General features: G+C 34.9%; 1 protein-coding gene across 1 annotated transcript in view; it reads right to left on the bottom strand.

Annotated features, from left to right (window-relative positions):
* The window catches only part of ERBB4 (erb-b2 receptor tyrosine kinase 4), a 448902-nt gene that overhangs the window by 45547 nt on the left and 385142 nt on the right, over positions 1–18213 (bottom strand). Inside the window, exons 19-21 of the mRNA XM_049615240.1 lie at positions 8366–8521; positions 5322–5397; positions 1364–1510 (exon numbers count right to left, since the gene is read on the bottom strand). Coding sequence (XP_049471197.1) covers positions 1364–1510; positions 5322–5397; positions 8366–8521 — 379 coding nt within the window. The remainder of the gene's footprint in view (positions 1–1363; positions 1511–5321; positions 5398–8365; positions 8522–18213) is intronic.

Below are 18213 nucleotides of genomic sequence, written 5' to 3'. Positions count from 1 at the left end.
AAAGCAAGGTAAAACTCTCTATTAGGCAAAATCTGTTCCTGATTTCTCATTGTTTCATCAGAGTATCAAAATGAAGTATATAAATCATTTCTTATGCTACTTATGAGATCAAATTATATAATGTATGCATGTTTTTAAGGTTTTTTGCATAGATGACTACTGAAGATGCTTGATTCAATAAAGTTATAAAGTGAGTTTCTTTTTTCTGGGAGTTCAATTTTTATTCTTGTTCTGGGAAGTCTTTGGGTGTCATTTCATGTATCATTAATATCACCTGATTTTTTTCTCTCTCCTAATAAAGCTGCACTATATGCATCCATTTGCACACATACACAAAAAATTTCTGTTGATACCAAGATGCTAATGAGAAAATAGGTGTTTCTGGAATTATTAGAACCTAAAAAGGTTAACTTCACCGGGAGGTATCCGTTTCTTTCTAACTAAATATTGAGTAAATAGAACTATGCTTAGAGAAAAGGGCATGCTGACCTGAACTGGAAGGCACATTTTTTATTTCTTTCCTCACTGTCAGAATGTATCACACATGTCATGAATATAAATCTGAGTAGACCTGGGTCCAAAGTCTCTTATTAATAAGATGCTTATTCACCTTCACCAGTTTGTTTCTTTGCTAACCCTGTGTAAATCGAAAGGGGAAAACCCCAGATTACACAAGAAAGATTGCTGAATGTTAATCTCACTTAAATTAACTAGGAAACTCCAGAGACTTCCTTAATTCTATTTAAATTAAGAGCCTAGGCTGCCAAAACATATTTATAATACGTATGTGTCTGGGGCATAGAAAGGAGGAAAAAAAAGTAAGAGTGTTTGATGTAAACAAATGATCAAATTGAAAAAAAAAGTAAACATTCATAATCTTTTTATTTGACTATAGATTCATGTCTTCCTACTTTCCATTCCGTCCTGCTAATTTCCTGTTGACTAAAACTGGTAAACCTATTTCCATTTAATTCATTTTTTCAACTATCAGCTTCAAGCTTTCTTTCTTTATATCAGATCATTTGTTTAGACTACTATTTTCCTATAAAGATTACTAACATTATTGTAACTAATTACATCTCTTTATGAAAGACAATGTGATTGTCATGGAAATGATAAGAATCAAAGTGAAATGAATCAGAAGAGAAAGAGTCATATAATTTTGACTTCATAACATGGAAGCATGATATTGCTTCCTATTCATAATAATCACAAAAACGCAGGTGTTTACATGATCTTTTCATAATTATTTTTGGACTTTTACATTTTTCAATATACAAAAACATTATGCAGGTAGATTAATCTGTACTATTGCTTTACTAAGAGTGATGATGGTGATGATGAAATTATTTTGCAATCTTACATTTGACCATGACCATGTAAACGTCAATAGTGCAGATAGGAGGCTGGGGCAAACGTTCTCCTTTCTCTAATAAATCCGGGATTTCTCTGGTTGGAATTCCATCATAGGGTTTTCCTCCAAAGGTCATCAGTTCCCATATGGTAACTCCTAAATTGGAGATCAAATATTTACATAAGCATATTAACAACATACTTTGAATAAACCAGCAGTATGCCAGTGACAAAAGAAAGCTCCCTAGAAGGCAATCAAAATTAGACTAAAGAAAAGCTCTTCAGATTTCTATATTCATTAGCAGAAGCCCAGTGACAAAATCTTTGTGGGAAATTCAATTATCTTATTATTGTCTTGAAATTTTTAATGAGTAGCAGAGACAATTCAGAGTGCGTATCAGAACACAGAATCTTTTCCCCATGTCTACTTTTAAGTAATGTTAACATTTGCTGATTCTAGTTAATTTTCACTACACCACATTAGAGTCTATCAAACAATTTACTATAAACATGTGTATCCAGTATTAAGTAAATATGATTGCAGGCAAAATCTGATGTTGACTAATTTTGACATTAACCTCTTTGCTATTAAAAGCCCTATGGGCTAAGCTGTGGTGCCAGAATGAATACCTTATGTTATGATAAATAATCATGGCTCTCTCTTTAACTCACACAAAGAGAACAAGTGGAAAACACACACACACACACACACACACACACACACACACACACACACAGATTTATTTCTTTAATACCTGTGAGACCCTGAGTGAGGAATGATCCATATATACCATAATACATGTGAAGTAGGCATCACAAAATTGAAAGGAATCAATAATAGTTGATCCCTTAGATAATGAAATCACCTTCTTGAATCACTAGAAGAGTGATTTGTTCTGTAAAAGCAAATACCCTAAATATTAACATGCAAATAGCTAGCATTGATGAAAATGATTCTGATTTGAACAATACTATACATATTACAGACCTCTTCTTTGTGATCTAATAATTATACAATGAAGAAGTTATCATTTCTTAAGGTTAAGGATTGTAAGTTCAGAAAGATCTGTATGTGTATAGGAGTCTCACCAGGTGAATTTTGATTGGTGCATATAATATGCAAAATATGGTTTAATATAAAATCCATTAATTAGGACTGTGCTTTCTTTTCCATGTCCATCTGTAATGAATTATTTATTCATTTTTAGTTCATAACAGTTATCATTGACTAATAATAAAAATACAAAGCTTAAAGTATAAAAGTATATGTGAATTGCCAATTATCCTTTATAAAAAGATCACTAATTACCTGATTTTTTGGTTAATATTTATATCTTATAATTCTTATATAAAAATGTAATTAGTGACACAATTTAATTGATTGATCTTTATTAAACCCTACTTATGAGGCACCTGGGTGGCTCAGTCAGTTGAGTGACTCTTGGTTTTGGTTCAAATCATGATCTCATGGGTTTGTGAGATCGAGCTCCATGTAGGGCTCCATGCTGTCAGCATGAAGCCTGCTTGGGATTCCCTCTCTCTCTCTCTCTCTCTCTCTCTCTCTCTGTCCCTCTGTCTCTCTCTTCCTTTCCCCTGCTCTCTCTCTCTCTCTCAAAATAAATAAATAAATAAACTTAATTTTTTTTAAATCCTACTTAATTTTGCATATTAAAAAATGACTTCCTAGAGCCAATAATTAAGATTCAGTGTCCATGAGGCAGACTGGAACAAGTTAAGAACTGGATGGCTGTCCATTTCTATTCAGTCAGTCAATATAAATACACGTTTATAGAATATATATTTAATGAGGACATTTTATGAACTTATGTATGCAATTATAAAAGACAGAATACATGCCCTCATATCTCTATCAGAACTTACAAGAAAAATGCAAAGCAATTACAAATCAAAATAATAGAAAATATAATAAACAGAAACATAAATACAAAAACAAAATCAGGAACATCAAAACCCCTACTTCTGCCAATAATAATTTAATTAAATCTTTTTAGGAGTGACAAGATAGGGTTAAACAGAGATGGCTTCATGCAGAAGAACAATTACAGGAAAACTGAATCAGAAACATTCTCAAAACATACATTTCTATCATTCAGAGATATAAACCATAGCCAATGCATATTTATTTTTGTAAAAATAAAGATGAACCCAGTGGCAATTTTTTACAAAGCTTCACTGTAAACAACATTATGTTTCTGTCTTGTATACCTTTTGCAATCAACTATAATATATCATAAAAATCCTAAAATGCCTTATGGGTATGGATTGATGACCTGGGCTATATTTCAAAGCAGAGTACTACTTATCTATCTATCTATCTATCTATCATCTATCTTTCTATCAATCTATCTATCATCTATCTGCCTACTTACTTATTTTAGAGGCCATTTAAAATTTGACTGTAGTAGACTGTTACATTTATTTCAGGGAAACATACATAGGAAAAAGGGAAAAGAAAAAGAAAAAAGTATATGACATATATCAAAATATATGTGTAATATATAAATCTATCATATAAAATATAATCTATGGATTTATCTCTATCATATAATATATAAGCTAATTTGTACCATATAATATATATAATAGATTTATGTTTCTATTAAGTCCTTACAGTTCAACAACTAAATTTTACAAGCATTTTCCTATACTTGTTTAAATCTCAAACACATCACACTTTCTACTTCTAAGCTGAGTAGAACACATGAGGCCTTACATGGAAATTTTAAACCTATAGCATACATGTATAGAGGAGGAAAAAAAAACACTTTAAAGAAATGTCTTATTTTTATTTTACTTTTATTTTTTAAAATATTTATTTTTGAGAGAGAGAGAGAGAGAGAGAACGCGCAAGCGCCAACGGGGGAAGGGCAGAGAGAGAGGGAGACAGAGAATCTGAAGCAAACTCTAGGCTCTGAGCTGTCAGCACAGAGACCAAGATGGGGCTCAAACCCATGGACCTAGAGATCACCACCTGAGCCAAAGTAGGAGCCTTAACCAACTGAGCCACCCAAGAGCCTCTTAAGTTTTTTTTTAAAGATAATTTGTGCTTTTCTAGATAAGAGGTGTAAGTTCTTTAATGATTGAATAGCTTAAGTCTTTTGCCTAAAAAAACAATAATAAAGATAAAGCAAACTTTAAATTTGAGTGAACTAAACTGTATCATGCTTTCAAGACCCACCACTCCCTTTTTCCTTAAATGGACATTGTGCTTTTAATTTGTAAGAAATACTGGTTTTATTTAAACTTAGAAAAGCTATTGATTCATTCTCATTAATATCTGGATGGACTTAGGTTGTGAATAGACAGATGCTAAATATCTCATTTCAACAATTAAATTAAATGCATTACATGAATGTTCTAAGTTTAAAGACCACTCTTTTCCAGTTCATATTATTCACTCTCTAATAGGTCTGTTTATTCCAAAGTAATCTGTAAATTAAAATCAAAGGTGCAATTAGCAATCTTCTCATATCTCTCCCCTCACATTTAGTGCTCTCACCTATTTGCTTTCAGTAATTGTTCTTTGTTACAATAACTTCTTTCTTATTATAGAACAGACATTCTTTCATTTTTAACACGTTTTCAAAGAGTTTTTGATAATTAAGGCCATGAGGTTCTATGACATTGTTCCTAAACTAAAGTTGACTTTTTTTTTTCCTGTCAAAATGATCACAAAAGTTGCTACCAAACCAAAGTTTATGGTAGACAACTCAACTGAGATATTAACATATTACACTGTAGAGAATGAAGGAATAAAAAAAAAGGCAGATAACAATATTATTGAGGTTTTTTTTTTTTATGGAATAGCAAAGAGTTAATTCCTTTAAGAAACAAGGCTTATAAGTATTTCCAACACAATAAAATAAGTTGGTTTAAGATATTTCACGTGAACCTAATATATTTAATTTTGCCTTAAAACCCTTAATTCACAAGGAAGATTTATTTACCATAACTCCAAACATCACTCTGATGGGTGAACTTCCTGTAGTGTATACACTCCAGAGCCATCCATTTAATTGGCATCTGAGAAATAAAAAGAGAAATAAAAAGTTAACTTTTTTTAGTTATATAAAAATTCATTTCTATAGTCATTTCTCAAAATATGAGCTTCTAGGCTTGCCTCAGTTGTATTTTTTGATTGTGTGTATAGAAAATATAAATATAATAATAATAATAATAAATGTTATTTTTAAAGTTTATTTATTGTTTAATTTACAACCAACAGCATATGGTGCAACATTGATTTCAGGAATAGATTCCTTAATGCTTCTTATCCATTTAGCCCATCCCCCCTCCCACAACCCCTCCAGCAACCCTCTGTTTGTTCTCTATATTTAAGAGCCTTTTATGTTTTTTCCCCCCTCTCTGTTTTTATATTTTTTCCTTCCCGGTCCCTTATGTTCATCTGTTTTGTATCTTAGCTTCCTCATATGAGTTAAGTCATGATATTTGTCTTTCTCTGGCTAATTTCACTAGCATAATGCCCTCCAGTTCCATCCACATTGTTGCAAACAGCAAGATTTCATTCTTTTTGATTGCCGAATAATACTCCATTGTGTATATATATATATATATATATATACCACATCTTCTTTATCCATTCATCCATCGATAGACATTTGGGTTCTTTCCATACTTTGGCTATTGTCGATAGCGCTGCGATAAACATTGGGGTGCATGTGCCCCTTTGAAACAGCACACCTGTATCCCTTGGATAAATACCTAGTAGTGCAAATTCTGGGTCGTAGGGTAGTTCTATTTTTAATTTTTTGAGGAACCTCCATACTGTTTTCCAGAGTGGCTGTATCTGTTTGCATTCCCACCAGCAGTACTTAATAATAAATGTTATTTTTTAATACAGGGAACAACGAATTGAAATTTATAAAATTCTAAAAGTGAAATAACCTAAAGATATATTTTTAAAAGCTTCAAAAACAATGACAAGTAAAAGAATAAAATAAGTATCATTTTCTCTATTTCTTAATGTTCAGCAATTAATTCAGTTACTAGTTATTATGACTCTCAATACTATTCTAAACATCTAAGATATGTGCTTCTAAAAATATGGTCTATTACATTTTTGCCCCCAAAACGAGACTCCTTACATTTTCAGTTATCCCTTCAGAACATTTCTGACCACCAGTACAATGGACTCTTTCTACACTTGCCCTTTCCTTTTTCCTCTCATATAATCTGGTCACTTAAAACACCCACAATAATGTATTCCAAAGTTAGGCTTGCTTTATTCCCCAGCCACAAGTGGTCTCCCTTGTTTTGGTTAGCCAGTATTGAAAATACATACCAAAATAGGTATTATATAAAAGGATACGAGAGGATCAGTACCAATCTATTACCACTACAAGAAAAACAACTCACATACCCTGCTGATGATGGGTCAGCAGAGTAAGTTTCAACTAGGAAGGGCAGCATTATATAGCTGAAAATATAATTAGGTTCTACAGAATAAAGATAAACACTTCTACTTTGCAGTTGAAAGCTTAAAACTAAATAGGCCTTTGAAATCATGAGGTTCGCTGCTCACCAAGGTGACATCAAGGTAACTCTATGACAGAATCATGGCATTCAGTGAAAGGGAACAGAAGACACATTGAAAGTAATTTCCCTATGGGCAAGGAGTTAGCTGACTTTATGGACTACGGACATTGTGTTAAAGAAGTAAGTTTAAATCACAGGTGGCTTGATAAAGACTTAATGGTAACTAGGCATTTAAAGCTATAATGAATCTTGCTTTAGACAAATCCTACAGCTGTATGTTCTTAAGACAAGTCAAGTCATGTGATTTATGGACTCCTACTGTGCAATCTTGTAGTGAATTTCAAAGCTGTGGTCTCAAACTGCTGCCATTTGGTAGTAAACAGGCAAAATAGTCTAATAAAATCAAGGAAAGGTCAGGAAATACTACAAACCTTAAGTTTTTTTAAATTTTATTTTCTTTTGTCTTGTGATAAGATTTGAAGATATATAGTTATATAAGATATCATACAAAGTTATATAAAAATCATATACTACATGATACATAAAATCAATGCTAAGCATTTAAAAGCATTGCAAAATATTTATAACATATATTTGGATGGCTCATGATAAATAAGGCACACGATAAATATATTTATATGACACTTTAATAACTTTTTTTGTTAGCAGGAGTTTATACATAGGTTAAGGTTGCATTTGCTTATTTCATTTGGCCTCTCCTGGTCCAAGTTTTGCCACATAAGCTAGGGGGACCTCCAGATGGAGAAGAGATATCCTCATTGTATAGCCAAGGCCAGCAACCTTAGCATCAGGTTAATGAGAAAAACAAGAGCCGGAACTAAGGCATGAGCTGGGACCATATGGCAGGAATACAGTTGTCAGGCAGGGCCCGAGACTAGAGAATCAGAAAAGTAGAAGAGGCAATGGCACTGTTAAAATTCCTGGGACATAGCAGTCTGCATTCTGGTGGAGAGAATCAAAAAATAAATAAAGTAAATTGGCCAATCACATTCTATGATAAAAGCTTAAAAAAATACAACCATATTAAGAGGAATCTGTTGTACCTGGTATAGGAGGATTCGAAGTTAAATAGGATGATGAACTTTCCAGTGAGTTATGGTTCTTGGTACTAGCCAGGTTACTATGAAAGAATGGTTGGGTCTCTGTAGTAGCTAGCCCTGCGTTTTTAGGATCAATGAAATAATGTCTATGGCCCTTAAGTGTAATATCTGGATTTCCAAAGGATCCACCTACTTCCCACACTGGATGTGACATAAGGACCACTAGAGATGAATTGTCTTATTTTGGCTAATTTTGAGAAATGGAAGTTGGTTCATATATATGCATTTGACCCTGGGTGGGAGAGAAGGCAAATGGTAGAGTTGAGATTTTATAATCTCTTAACCTCAGGCTTATTGACTTCTTACAACATATAAGGAGATAAAAGGATATCATACTATATTTTCAAGCAATATTGTTCTAAAAAGATACCCACCTTTCCTCCATCAGCATTATACTCTTTTTCATCTCCTTCTAAGAGCCTAGCTAGTCCAAAATCTGTGATTTTCACATGGTTTGGAGATTTCACTAAGACATTTCGGGCTGCCAAATCCCGATGAACAAGCCGTCTTTCCTCCAGGTACATCATTCCCTGAAAAACACCAAGTTCCAAAAAGACAGTTAATGCCTAGGCTTTTCTATTGTCTAAAAAGTAGTTCCTTTGCCTTCAGTTGCAAGTGCTTGATTTCTCTAAGTGAAGCCAGAATCCTGGAATATTTTTCAAAATTACGAAAAACCCAATAAAGGGATAAAAAAGCAAACGGCAAATAGTTTTTGGCCTTTTCCCCTAAAGTCCTGTAAAGAATGAATTACCTGTATGTGAACTAAATGTTAGATCATTTTTTTCCCCAGAGATTTTGTACTCTCTTGCAAACACTTCCATTAGTGAAGTGTACGTGCGTCTCAGCAGATAAGCTAAGAGACCCACACATTTCTAGTTGTTTTCTTCTCAATAACTCCTGCTTGATGTCACTCTCCCCTTACACCCCTTCTCCAAACACACCAATCGTAATTAAAAAAAAACAAACAAAAAAAACACCCAAAACTTCATATGCAGGTTTAATGGCACCAAAATCACCATCATAGTTTCTATCAAAGCTGAATAATTATATTATAATTATATTATTCTTATTAATTAGGCAAAAAATGAATTATACCCCAGAGGCATGAAAAGCCTATACTTTTTTAAAATGGTGTCAATGACAATAGTATTCATTAGAACAACCCGCAAGTGAAATTACATTGTTTATAATGACCCTGATATTAGCCTTTAATATGTTTTCTTCAAAAAACATATAGGGTTATTAAAATAAAATTTATTACTGATTGCCAACAATTTACATATATCCATATATATTCATATGGGGATATATATATATATCTCCATAATTCATAAAAGCAATAAATAAAATTGTACTTTGCCAGTAAATAAACTAAGAATCATTAAACATTAGCCTTAACTAAAGGTTGATGAAAAGAAGCAAACTCAGAGGCCTAGATGGGAGCGAACATATTTTTATTCAAGTGTTAGAGGAAATTCTGTATTTGAGGATTTCAGTGGTAAAAAACATTGTCGCTTAAAAACAAATCAGAATTATTATAAAATCATTAAAGCATACTCTCATGCCAATTCCAAATCAAAGCTGTTGGTAGTTAATATCACAATTGCAGGACTTTGAAGGATTAATGGTTTTTGATATCAAAACAAAAGCTGCGGAAAACAGACACATAAATCACACAGGTAAAAAAAAAAAATGAACCATATACTCAGTGTAGTGTAAAGAGAAGATTGCTTCAAACAGCATCGTGAGCCAAACACTATACTATAAATGCCCATTCAACACAACCAGTGGACGTACTGCCTGATATGGTCCAACTAGTCAGTAGTGTATTTGTGTTTTCTGAAATCAGTCCACAACTGAGATTTATAAGGTTTCGTCCTCTTTCCTAAACAGTGTTTTCTCTTCGATTATGCCAACTAATAAATTCCTAGAATAAATTGAATCTGAAAACATATAACCCTTATATGACTAAGGGATCAAAAAAATAGATTTATTGTCTTGGAGATAAAGTATTTTTAATTATTTGCCCTTTTAAGAAATGTCCAAAAAAACATTCATCATTATCTTTCCTACCACTTTCATATCAGAATATGGAAAGTGTGTTTGCAACAAGTTAATATTCAGATCCACACACAATGACAGAATACACACTATGTTCCAGGCACTGTGCTGGACATCAGGGAACAAAAAAAGAGTCAGAGAAGATCTATTCATTGCAGGAAGGCAGAGCTGTTAATAAAGTGGGCAGACGTGGAATACAGGATTGAACGGATCAGTGTGACACGTGTAAGGCATTTAAGGAGAGCTGTGTTTTAAGGATCATTTGTAGTATAGCCTAGAAATGTGCATGAGAGGGGAGCCTTCAGAGAGGTCCTGAGGCCTAAGTAATGTTTGAATGATGTCCATCAGTTGGGCAAGATGAGGACAAAATTGCAGTTACAGAGAACACACACAGGGGCACCAATACCACGGTGTACTGGGACAAAGGTAAGTAATTCTGTATTTCTAAATCATTATTCATAAAGGAGGGAGAGTGATGAGTGGTGAGGCTGACAAAGTAAGAAGAGGCTTGATTCAAAAAGGGCCTCTTACGTGTTGTGGTAGATAATCTGTACTTCACTGTGGTGATGCAGAAGTTGTTTGAAAAAGGAGAGTGACACAGTGATCACTGGAGTCTTGCAAAAAAATCACCTGGTGTATAAACAAAGGACTGGACACAAATACAGCAGAAGTCAGGAGCCACTGCCACAATGCAGAAGAGAAGTGATGAGGTGGAAAAGGATGAGAGATAAAGTTTGCAGATTGGCAGTCTGAGCTATATCCAGCTTATATGCAGTTTATATGCGTATATATTTTTGGCCCACACACTGGGAAACTCTCAAACATCCTCTTTAGCTGATTACTGGCTGTACCCCATTGAGGGCACCTCCAGTTGGCCAGGATCCCACCACTCACTATTACTACCCATGAATTCATTTATGATACTCGTCTAGCTCCTCATGTATGATCATCTGAATCTTCAACTAAACTAGTCCACAAGAAATTTCAGGGAGAGAACAATTTCAAGTTACACTTATACAGTAAAGTAACCATCCTGGTAATTGAATAACGAAGAGGAGTATAAATTACAAATGATTCTATTTTCCAACTTTTGTAATTTAGGTGGATAATAATTCCTTTAACTAAATATTATCCTAATGCAAATACACATATATTTCTTCACCATGTGCAAGAATAGTGATATATTCTATACCAATAGGGAGCTAACATTCACCAAGAAGCTTAAGACCCTAATGACATATCCATATTACAAGCCAAACTTCAAAAACTCTATATGTTCTTTGATATTCTATATGCCAAGTCTTAGCAGGTGATAGACTATCCTGAACCTCTGAACCTCAATTCTATTTGTCTTAAAAAAATGTTTTCTTCAACATAATGAAAACTCAATTCAGGAAACCAGATGGTAATTTATGTATAGTTTCCCTCACTCACCTGACCATGATTAAAAGATAAAAACAGAAGCATCTATATCATTACCAAATCATCAAAATACACTTGTATGGTTGCTTTGTAACTATGGAACATCATGGTTATGACTGCTTTTAGATCATTAATTATGACTGCTACCTTAGTTCTACTTTCACACCTGAATTAGAGTGTTGAATCATCTATTGGATTGTTCATGATAGTTTTCTCCACATTGCAATTATTAAGATAGGATTTTCTTGGTGGATGATTTCATTAGAATCACAGTCTCTGTTAGATTCCTTCAAAATAAAATCACTCCTTAAATCGGAGCGTGATGCAATTAAGGAGGCAGTTATTAGCAATAGCAGTGACAAAAATAAACTGGATGAAGTCCCTTGAAGTTTGAAGATGATTAAAAAAGAAGGGCCATTCATTATCACTGAAGGGATAATGCTGTGTTGGTTGAAAAGAAACTTACTCTCCCTTGTAGCAATTCCCATGTCCGTGCCATGTCTGCCTGGGTGGAGTACATTATGGGACTATGAACACTGACAATAATGACAGCTAACATTGACTGAGTACTCAGAACACAGCAGAACTAAATGCTTCTACATTGGCAGGTTAACTTAATCCTCTGAGAAGCGTACTGTTTTCATCCCATTTTTAAAAAAAAATTTTTTTAACGTTTATTTATTTTTGAGACAGAGACAGACAAAGCATGAACGGGGGAGGGTCAGAGAGAGAGGGAGACACAGAATCTGAAACAGGCTCCAGGCTATGAGCTGTCAGCACACAGCCCGACGCGAGGCTCGAACTCGCAGACTGTGAGATCATGACCTGAGCTGAAGTCGGACACTCAACCGACTGAGCCACCCAGGCGCCCCTCATCCCATTTTAAATACGAGAAAACCAAGTCTCAGAGAGGTCAAGTTACTTCCTCCAAGTCATCTAATGAGTGACAGAACTGGGATTTGGTTCCTGTGGGGTTCTAAAGTCTGCGTTTTTAAGCCTACCCCCTCTCTTGGTGGGTTACAGGGTTGTGTGAGCATGAAGAAATTAATGTACACAATGAAGTCATATGGCTTTAGAAGATCCTAGTTCTTTTGGAACAAAATATTATAAGAGATTTCTGTGAATTTCAGGGAATAATGCAAGTGACTGACTTGTATTTTTATTTAAAATTCAGCTAAATTATAGAACCTTTTTCTTATTTAGTGGGAATTTGAATCATATAAATTGGAAACTTAATTCTTGCTTTGACCACAGGATATGAAGGATGGTGGAGTTGGTCTGAGTGCAGATTCTGGGGTCAATCACCTGGATTGAACCCCAACTCTGCCATGTTCTAGCTGTGTGACGCTGACAAGTTAATTAACCTGGCACTCACCTTCATCTCTAAAATGGCCATAATAGCACCTATACCACAGATTGTTGTAAAGATAAAATGAGTTAATATATGTAAGGAGCTTAAATCGTAACTCCCATATAGTAAGTGCAGGGCATGCAAGCTTTTATTACTGTTCTACAGATAAATATCAACAGTCATAGTGTGAACAAGAATAACTTACCCTCATTAACTTGAATTGCTTATTCCAGAAAATCTGTGAATCCCAACTAATATATCACAGTAGGCGCTCAATAAATGTTTACAAATGGTGATATATATACCCCCAACCAATCCATCATGATTAATGTGTGGATACAAATTCCAAATAATTACTGTTCAAAGTATTATTTTAGTAATGATTCACCTGAGGATGCTGTCATATAAAGAGAAGAAAAAAACAGGGAATCTACTAAGAGATTTGGTGCCCTCCATGAATACATCACAGAATTAGGATCTTAGTGAAGTTGAAGGTAATTAATAAGATAGGTTGGAGAGTTTTCCATGTTGCAGGAAGGGTGAATAAAATAGTCCACTTGTACCGGAGTGTGTGTCTTTCATCAGCACTGACGGGAGTTTTCTGTAGACATGTTTTAGGGGCATTTTGTCTACTTCTAGATCCAGGTGCTATAAGTCTGATTTTTACTCAAACTATTCAGAATTTACCATTATCCAAACTATTCAGTATTTTACCATTTTTCATACTTGCTCTATATGCTGTAATGAGTTTTCTTACTCATTTTATGTTTTGCTTATACCTCTCAAAAGGTGCTTTAATAAATACAAACCTGATTCTGACTTTCAGAAATGCACTTTAATACCAAATCCGAGGATAATTTTATTACAATTGAGTTGAAAGTTTTAATCTCTGGTTAAAATCGACTCATCTAACTGCTCTGTGGAAACAAAAATATCAGTGACTGACTTAATTTTAAAATAACAGTATTGACGGACACCTGGCAATGACCTTCTTCTCAATATTATATTTGAATCACAACTGTCTAGCAAAAATGCATTATTTCTATGTTTTAATCCAATGTGAAAATGTATTCTGCCCAGCTGCAGGAAGCTAACACAAGTCAAGAGAGACCAGACTATTTTTGACAATAAATATTTGCTTCCCATATATAGGACATGTGACACTTTCATCAAACATGTGTGGAGCTAAAAATTTCAAGCTGCAGTCAGCTTTCACAGGCATTAATCTCTGGAGTTAGCAAGAGTACACTTTTTTCCTGTTTTCATTCTAATAACCTCAAGCTTTTTTAATAACACAGGAAGCTTCAGGAAAGCTAGCCGCCGCAAATGAAAATCACTCCTCTTTTCTACTTTTCCTTCTAAAAGCAATTCTATGCCTGAGGGGGGAAAAATTCAACTATAATGCTCTCTGTTAGGGCTAAAGATATGAGCATGTTCAAGGGAAGAAAGGAGCCTTTTTGGATGAAGCAACTGACTTTATCCAAATAGTGCATGAAGGGAGACTAAGGGGGCTCATAATTAAATAAACTGAGAAGCCTTTTCAGCTAGCAAAAGCTTGTTCATGGCAGCAGAGAAAGAACACAGAACTGAATGTTGGAGTCAGAAGTCCCAGACACGCTGCTCACTAGGTTTTTGACCTCAGATACTCATTTCACTTCTCCTATAAAAGTGACAGATTGGCCTAAATGATCTCTGAGGTGTCCTCCAGCTTTAAATTTTTATTCCATGATAGATGGAATTGTACAATAGATCTATATAAAATACTAAATTGTGGGCCAATAAAAGACACACAGAATAGTAAAGAAAGATGTAGACTAGGTGCCTTCCTTCAAATGTTTAGCAAGAGCCGTGAATATGTTTTAGTAAAAGTCAGCTTCATGCATCCAATGTTTAAAATAACAGACTTTAGAAATAAACCCCAGTTCTTACTAGGTCTGTGTCCTTGGTCAATTTATTTGTGCGTTTCAATTTCCTTATCCATCAAATGAGGACAATAATAGTATGTACCCTGAAGATTGTCTTCAGGAATCAGTGTCCTCATGTTTGTAAAAACACCTAGAACATTCAATATTCTAAGATACTATGCGTTTTCTAAATAAGTAACCTCTAATTGTATTGAAAATACAATTTGACTACTTAAGAGAAAGAAAAGGTACTCAGTACTGTTAGGCAAAGTAACTTTTCTTTCTCACTCTATTTGTCCCCAGATGTTCTCCTACTATTCTTCTCAGAGGAAGAAAAGCAGATTCACATGGCTCTCCTAAACTAGCCTGGAGTTAATAGTCATGGTTAATTCTTACATCTTCCAATTGCACTGATGATCTTTACGAAATGTGATTAGGCTGCAGTTCTTATGGAGATTTTGAAATACTGAGGGCTAAATTTATATGAGTTTAATAATGTGCAATGAAAACAATATGTGTTGATATTTGAAATGTGTTTATCAAATATCCCCAATAATATATTTGAGTTGGTGTTTGTGTCACACACACACACACACACACACACACACACACACACACACACACGCATCTAGGAGGTGCTGTGGTGTATCGTCCAGAAACTTCTTCAGGACCAGCGGACTCCCACTGTCAGCTTCTGGGAGTGTTGGCTGCTTGTCGCTCTCATCTCAGCTACATCATTTTGGTTGCCTTGATACCCCCACCCCAACTGCTGCTTTGCTGGGGTTTTCGTCCTCTCACAGAGTCAACCCACATCCAACAACTGGCTGATGCAGTTACAAAGTCCATCCACGTTTGGACAACTATGAAAAACTATGCAAGTTCCAGGGCTTTCTCCTAAGATTGGGTGAGATCTCTGTCATGATTTCGCCACGGCTCAACTTTTTCCTCTAACCTAATATTTTTCATGGCTTTACAGGTATTGCTCCTGAGAACACTTGCCAAAAAAACTTCCTGCATGAAAATCTGTCTCAGACACTGTTTTCTAGGAGCCAACTCAAGGCAATATCTGTGGGTTTTGTCTTTGGTTTCTTTTAGGATCTCAGATTCACAGAATTTTGAGTTACTCATATTCCATAATCCATGAGTGTGATTATCATTGCTCCCCTATATCTTCCACCCCCATCCGATTCTCCTATCCATCATAAGTGTTCACAACTTTTCTTTTCCATGCACATCCTTCCAATCCATCCATGTTTATTTATCTTTACTTATTTTTAAATTGGTGTGTATTATTTTAACACATAAATAGTATTGTGCATTAAATAAAAACATGTTTTACTCATCATACGTTTTTAGATTCAAGCATAATGCTAAACAAAATCCAGTTCACTACTCCTTGTCATTGAATTAAATTATATCCACACATAAACACATACACATATATAACACAGGCAAACACTCTCAATTTATTGTCTATTCCACACTGGGTGGGCACTAAACTTACCTCCATCTCTTTGACACTACAAACAAGACTACATTTAACACTAACACCATGTGGAAATGATATAAATTTGCTTCACAATATAACAAAAAATCTGTTCAGTACTAATTTTAGTGTAGGAGAATCTAGACAAACAATAATAGTGATAGTCACTCTTGAAAATGGAACATGTAGTTTTTTGTTAAGGGAGCACTGAAATGGTATGAGGAATACAATATAACTATGCATGTTAACACTTCCTATATTTGTAGGTAAAAACTAGCTAACCTTTACTTAAGCACTCCATGCCAGGGGACTGTTTTAGTGGAGCTCACAAGAACCCAAAGAGATCTGTACTACTACTATTTCCATTTTAAGATGACGAAACTGATGCACAGAGAAATAATAAAATAACTTGCCCAAAGGTGACAGTGCAAGATTTGACTGTAGGCAGCTTGGCTCCAGAGGCAACAAATTTAACTATTACATTATATGACCATATACATACAACTATAGTCAATAGACTATAAAACCATATATGAAACTAACAAAGACAGGATATATAACTGAATAATTGTTTTGTAAACAATGGGTGCTCTAAAATCAATGAAGAGAAAATTCTTATACCTAATAAACAAATCTCTTTAGTTTTGCTGGGATCCCCTAGAATGAATGCTGCCTCCAGACACAGTTGCATTGCCTACTTGTTATTCACTACGTATTCCGCAATTTGAAGATTGCCTGACAGTTAACTATTACTCAATAGATGTTTGTAGTTGGATTAAATGGACAATAATACCAAAATCTTGTAAGCCTGTTCAGGCAGTAGCAATTTTTCTTTGCAGCATAGGTGGGGCAAGTTTAAAAGTCTGCAATATTTAGGATAGGTGGAAGGAAGCCAGACTTTCAGCACTCTGGCCAAACCCCAGCTGGTGATATTAGCATACCAAGGGGAATGAATGAAGACAACATTTACAGATTCCTGAGGCTGGCTGGGAAAACAAAATTTTTCTTCTGGTTCTCTACATTCTCTTCAGATATTTCTCCAGAAATTTCATTTACCACCCTTCACAAGCTTTTGGAAATTTCCATTGCAAGAATGTGCAGGATAGTCTGCTTGGGATTCCAGAGTGTCTTACAGAAATGAAATAATAATAAAGAAACAAAAAAGTAAGTTAAAAAGCACGTGTGAGGGGCGCCTGGGTGGCTCAGTCGGTTAAGCATCCGACTTCAGCTCAGGTCACGATCTCGCGGTCCATGAGTTCGAGCCCCACGTCAGGCTCTGGGCTGATGGCTTAGAGCCTGGAGCCTGCTTCGGATTCTGTGTCTCCCTCTCTCTCTGCCCCTCCCCCGTTCATGCTCTGTCTCTCTCTGTCTCAAAAATAAATAAACGTTAAAAAAAATTTAAAAAAAAAAGCATGTGTGAGAAGTCACTGCTTCCCTACCAAATGAATAATGGGTCAAAAAGCTCATCTGCCTGGATCAAGAGAATACTAAACATGCTATAGGTTTTCCTCCTCACTGACCTCTTGCCAATATGATTACAAGGACAGAAGTGAATTGTATAGTGTCCACGCTCTCTCAGAAAAGTATACTTAAAATGGATTACTTCTGCTCCTTAGGCAGCCGATCAATAAAGATGTGGATTGCAATGAGAACCGTGATGTCTGTGGGCTATAGTAGTTATCCTCTGTGCCTCTTTAGAAATTAATTAAAAATCAACGAAGTGTGCAAACTATTAATACAGCAACCTCTAGATTAACAGATCAAAGCTGAGCCTTTCTCTGAGAATTCATATTGTGCAAATACATTCAGACACTATAGGGAGGAGGTTGAGTGTCTGACGCCTTTGTTATAATTGAGCATAAGCAAATCATTCCTAATATTCTTTAGTTTCATAGAGTCTCATGCCACTGACTGAAAACCATAAAGTTCAGTAGGTGGGAACATGTGCATACAACTTCCCTTCTTAAGACAATTACCTCAATGTTAGGAGCTATACTT

Source organism: Panthera uncia (genome assembly GCF_023721935.1).
Source record: "Panthera uncia isolate 11264 chromosome C1 unlocalized genomic scaffold, Puncia_PCG_1.0 HiC_scaffold_3, whole genome shotgun sequence".
NCBI lineage: Eukaryota > Metazoa > Chordata > Mammalia > Carnivora > Felidae > Panthera > Panthera uncia.
The sequence above is the reverse complement of the archived record's forward strand: the minus strand, read 5'-3'. Positions and strand labels throughout refer to the sequence as shown.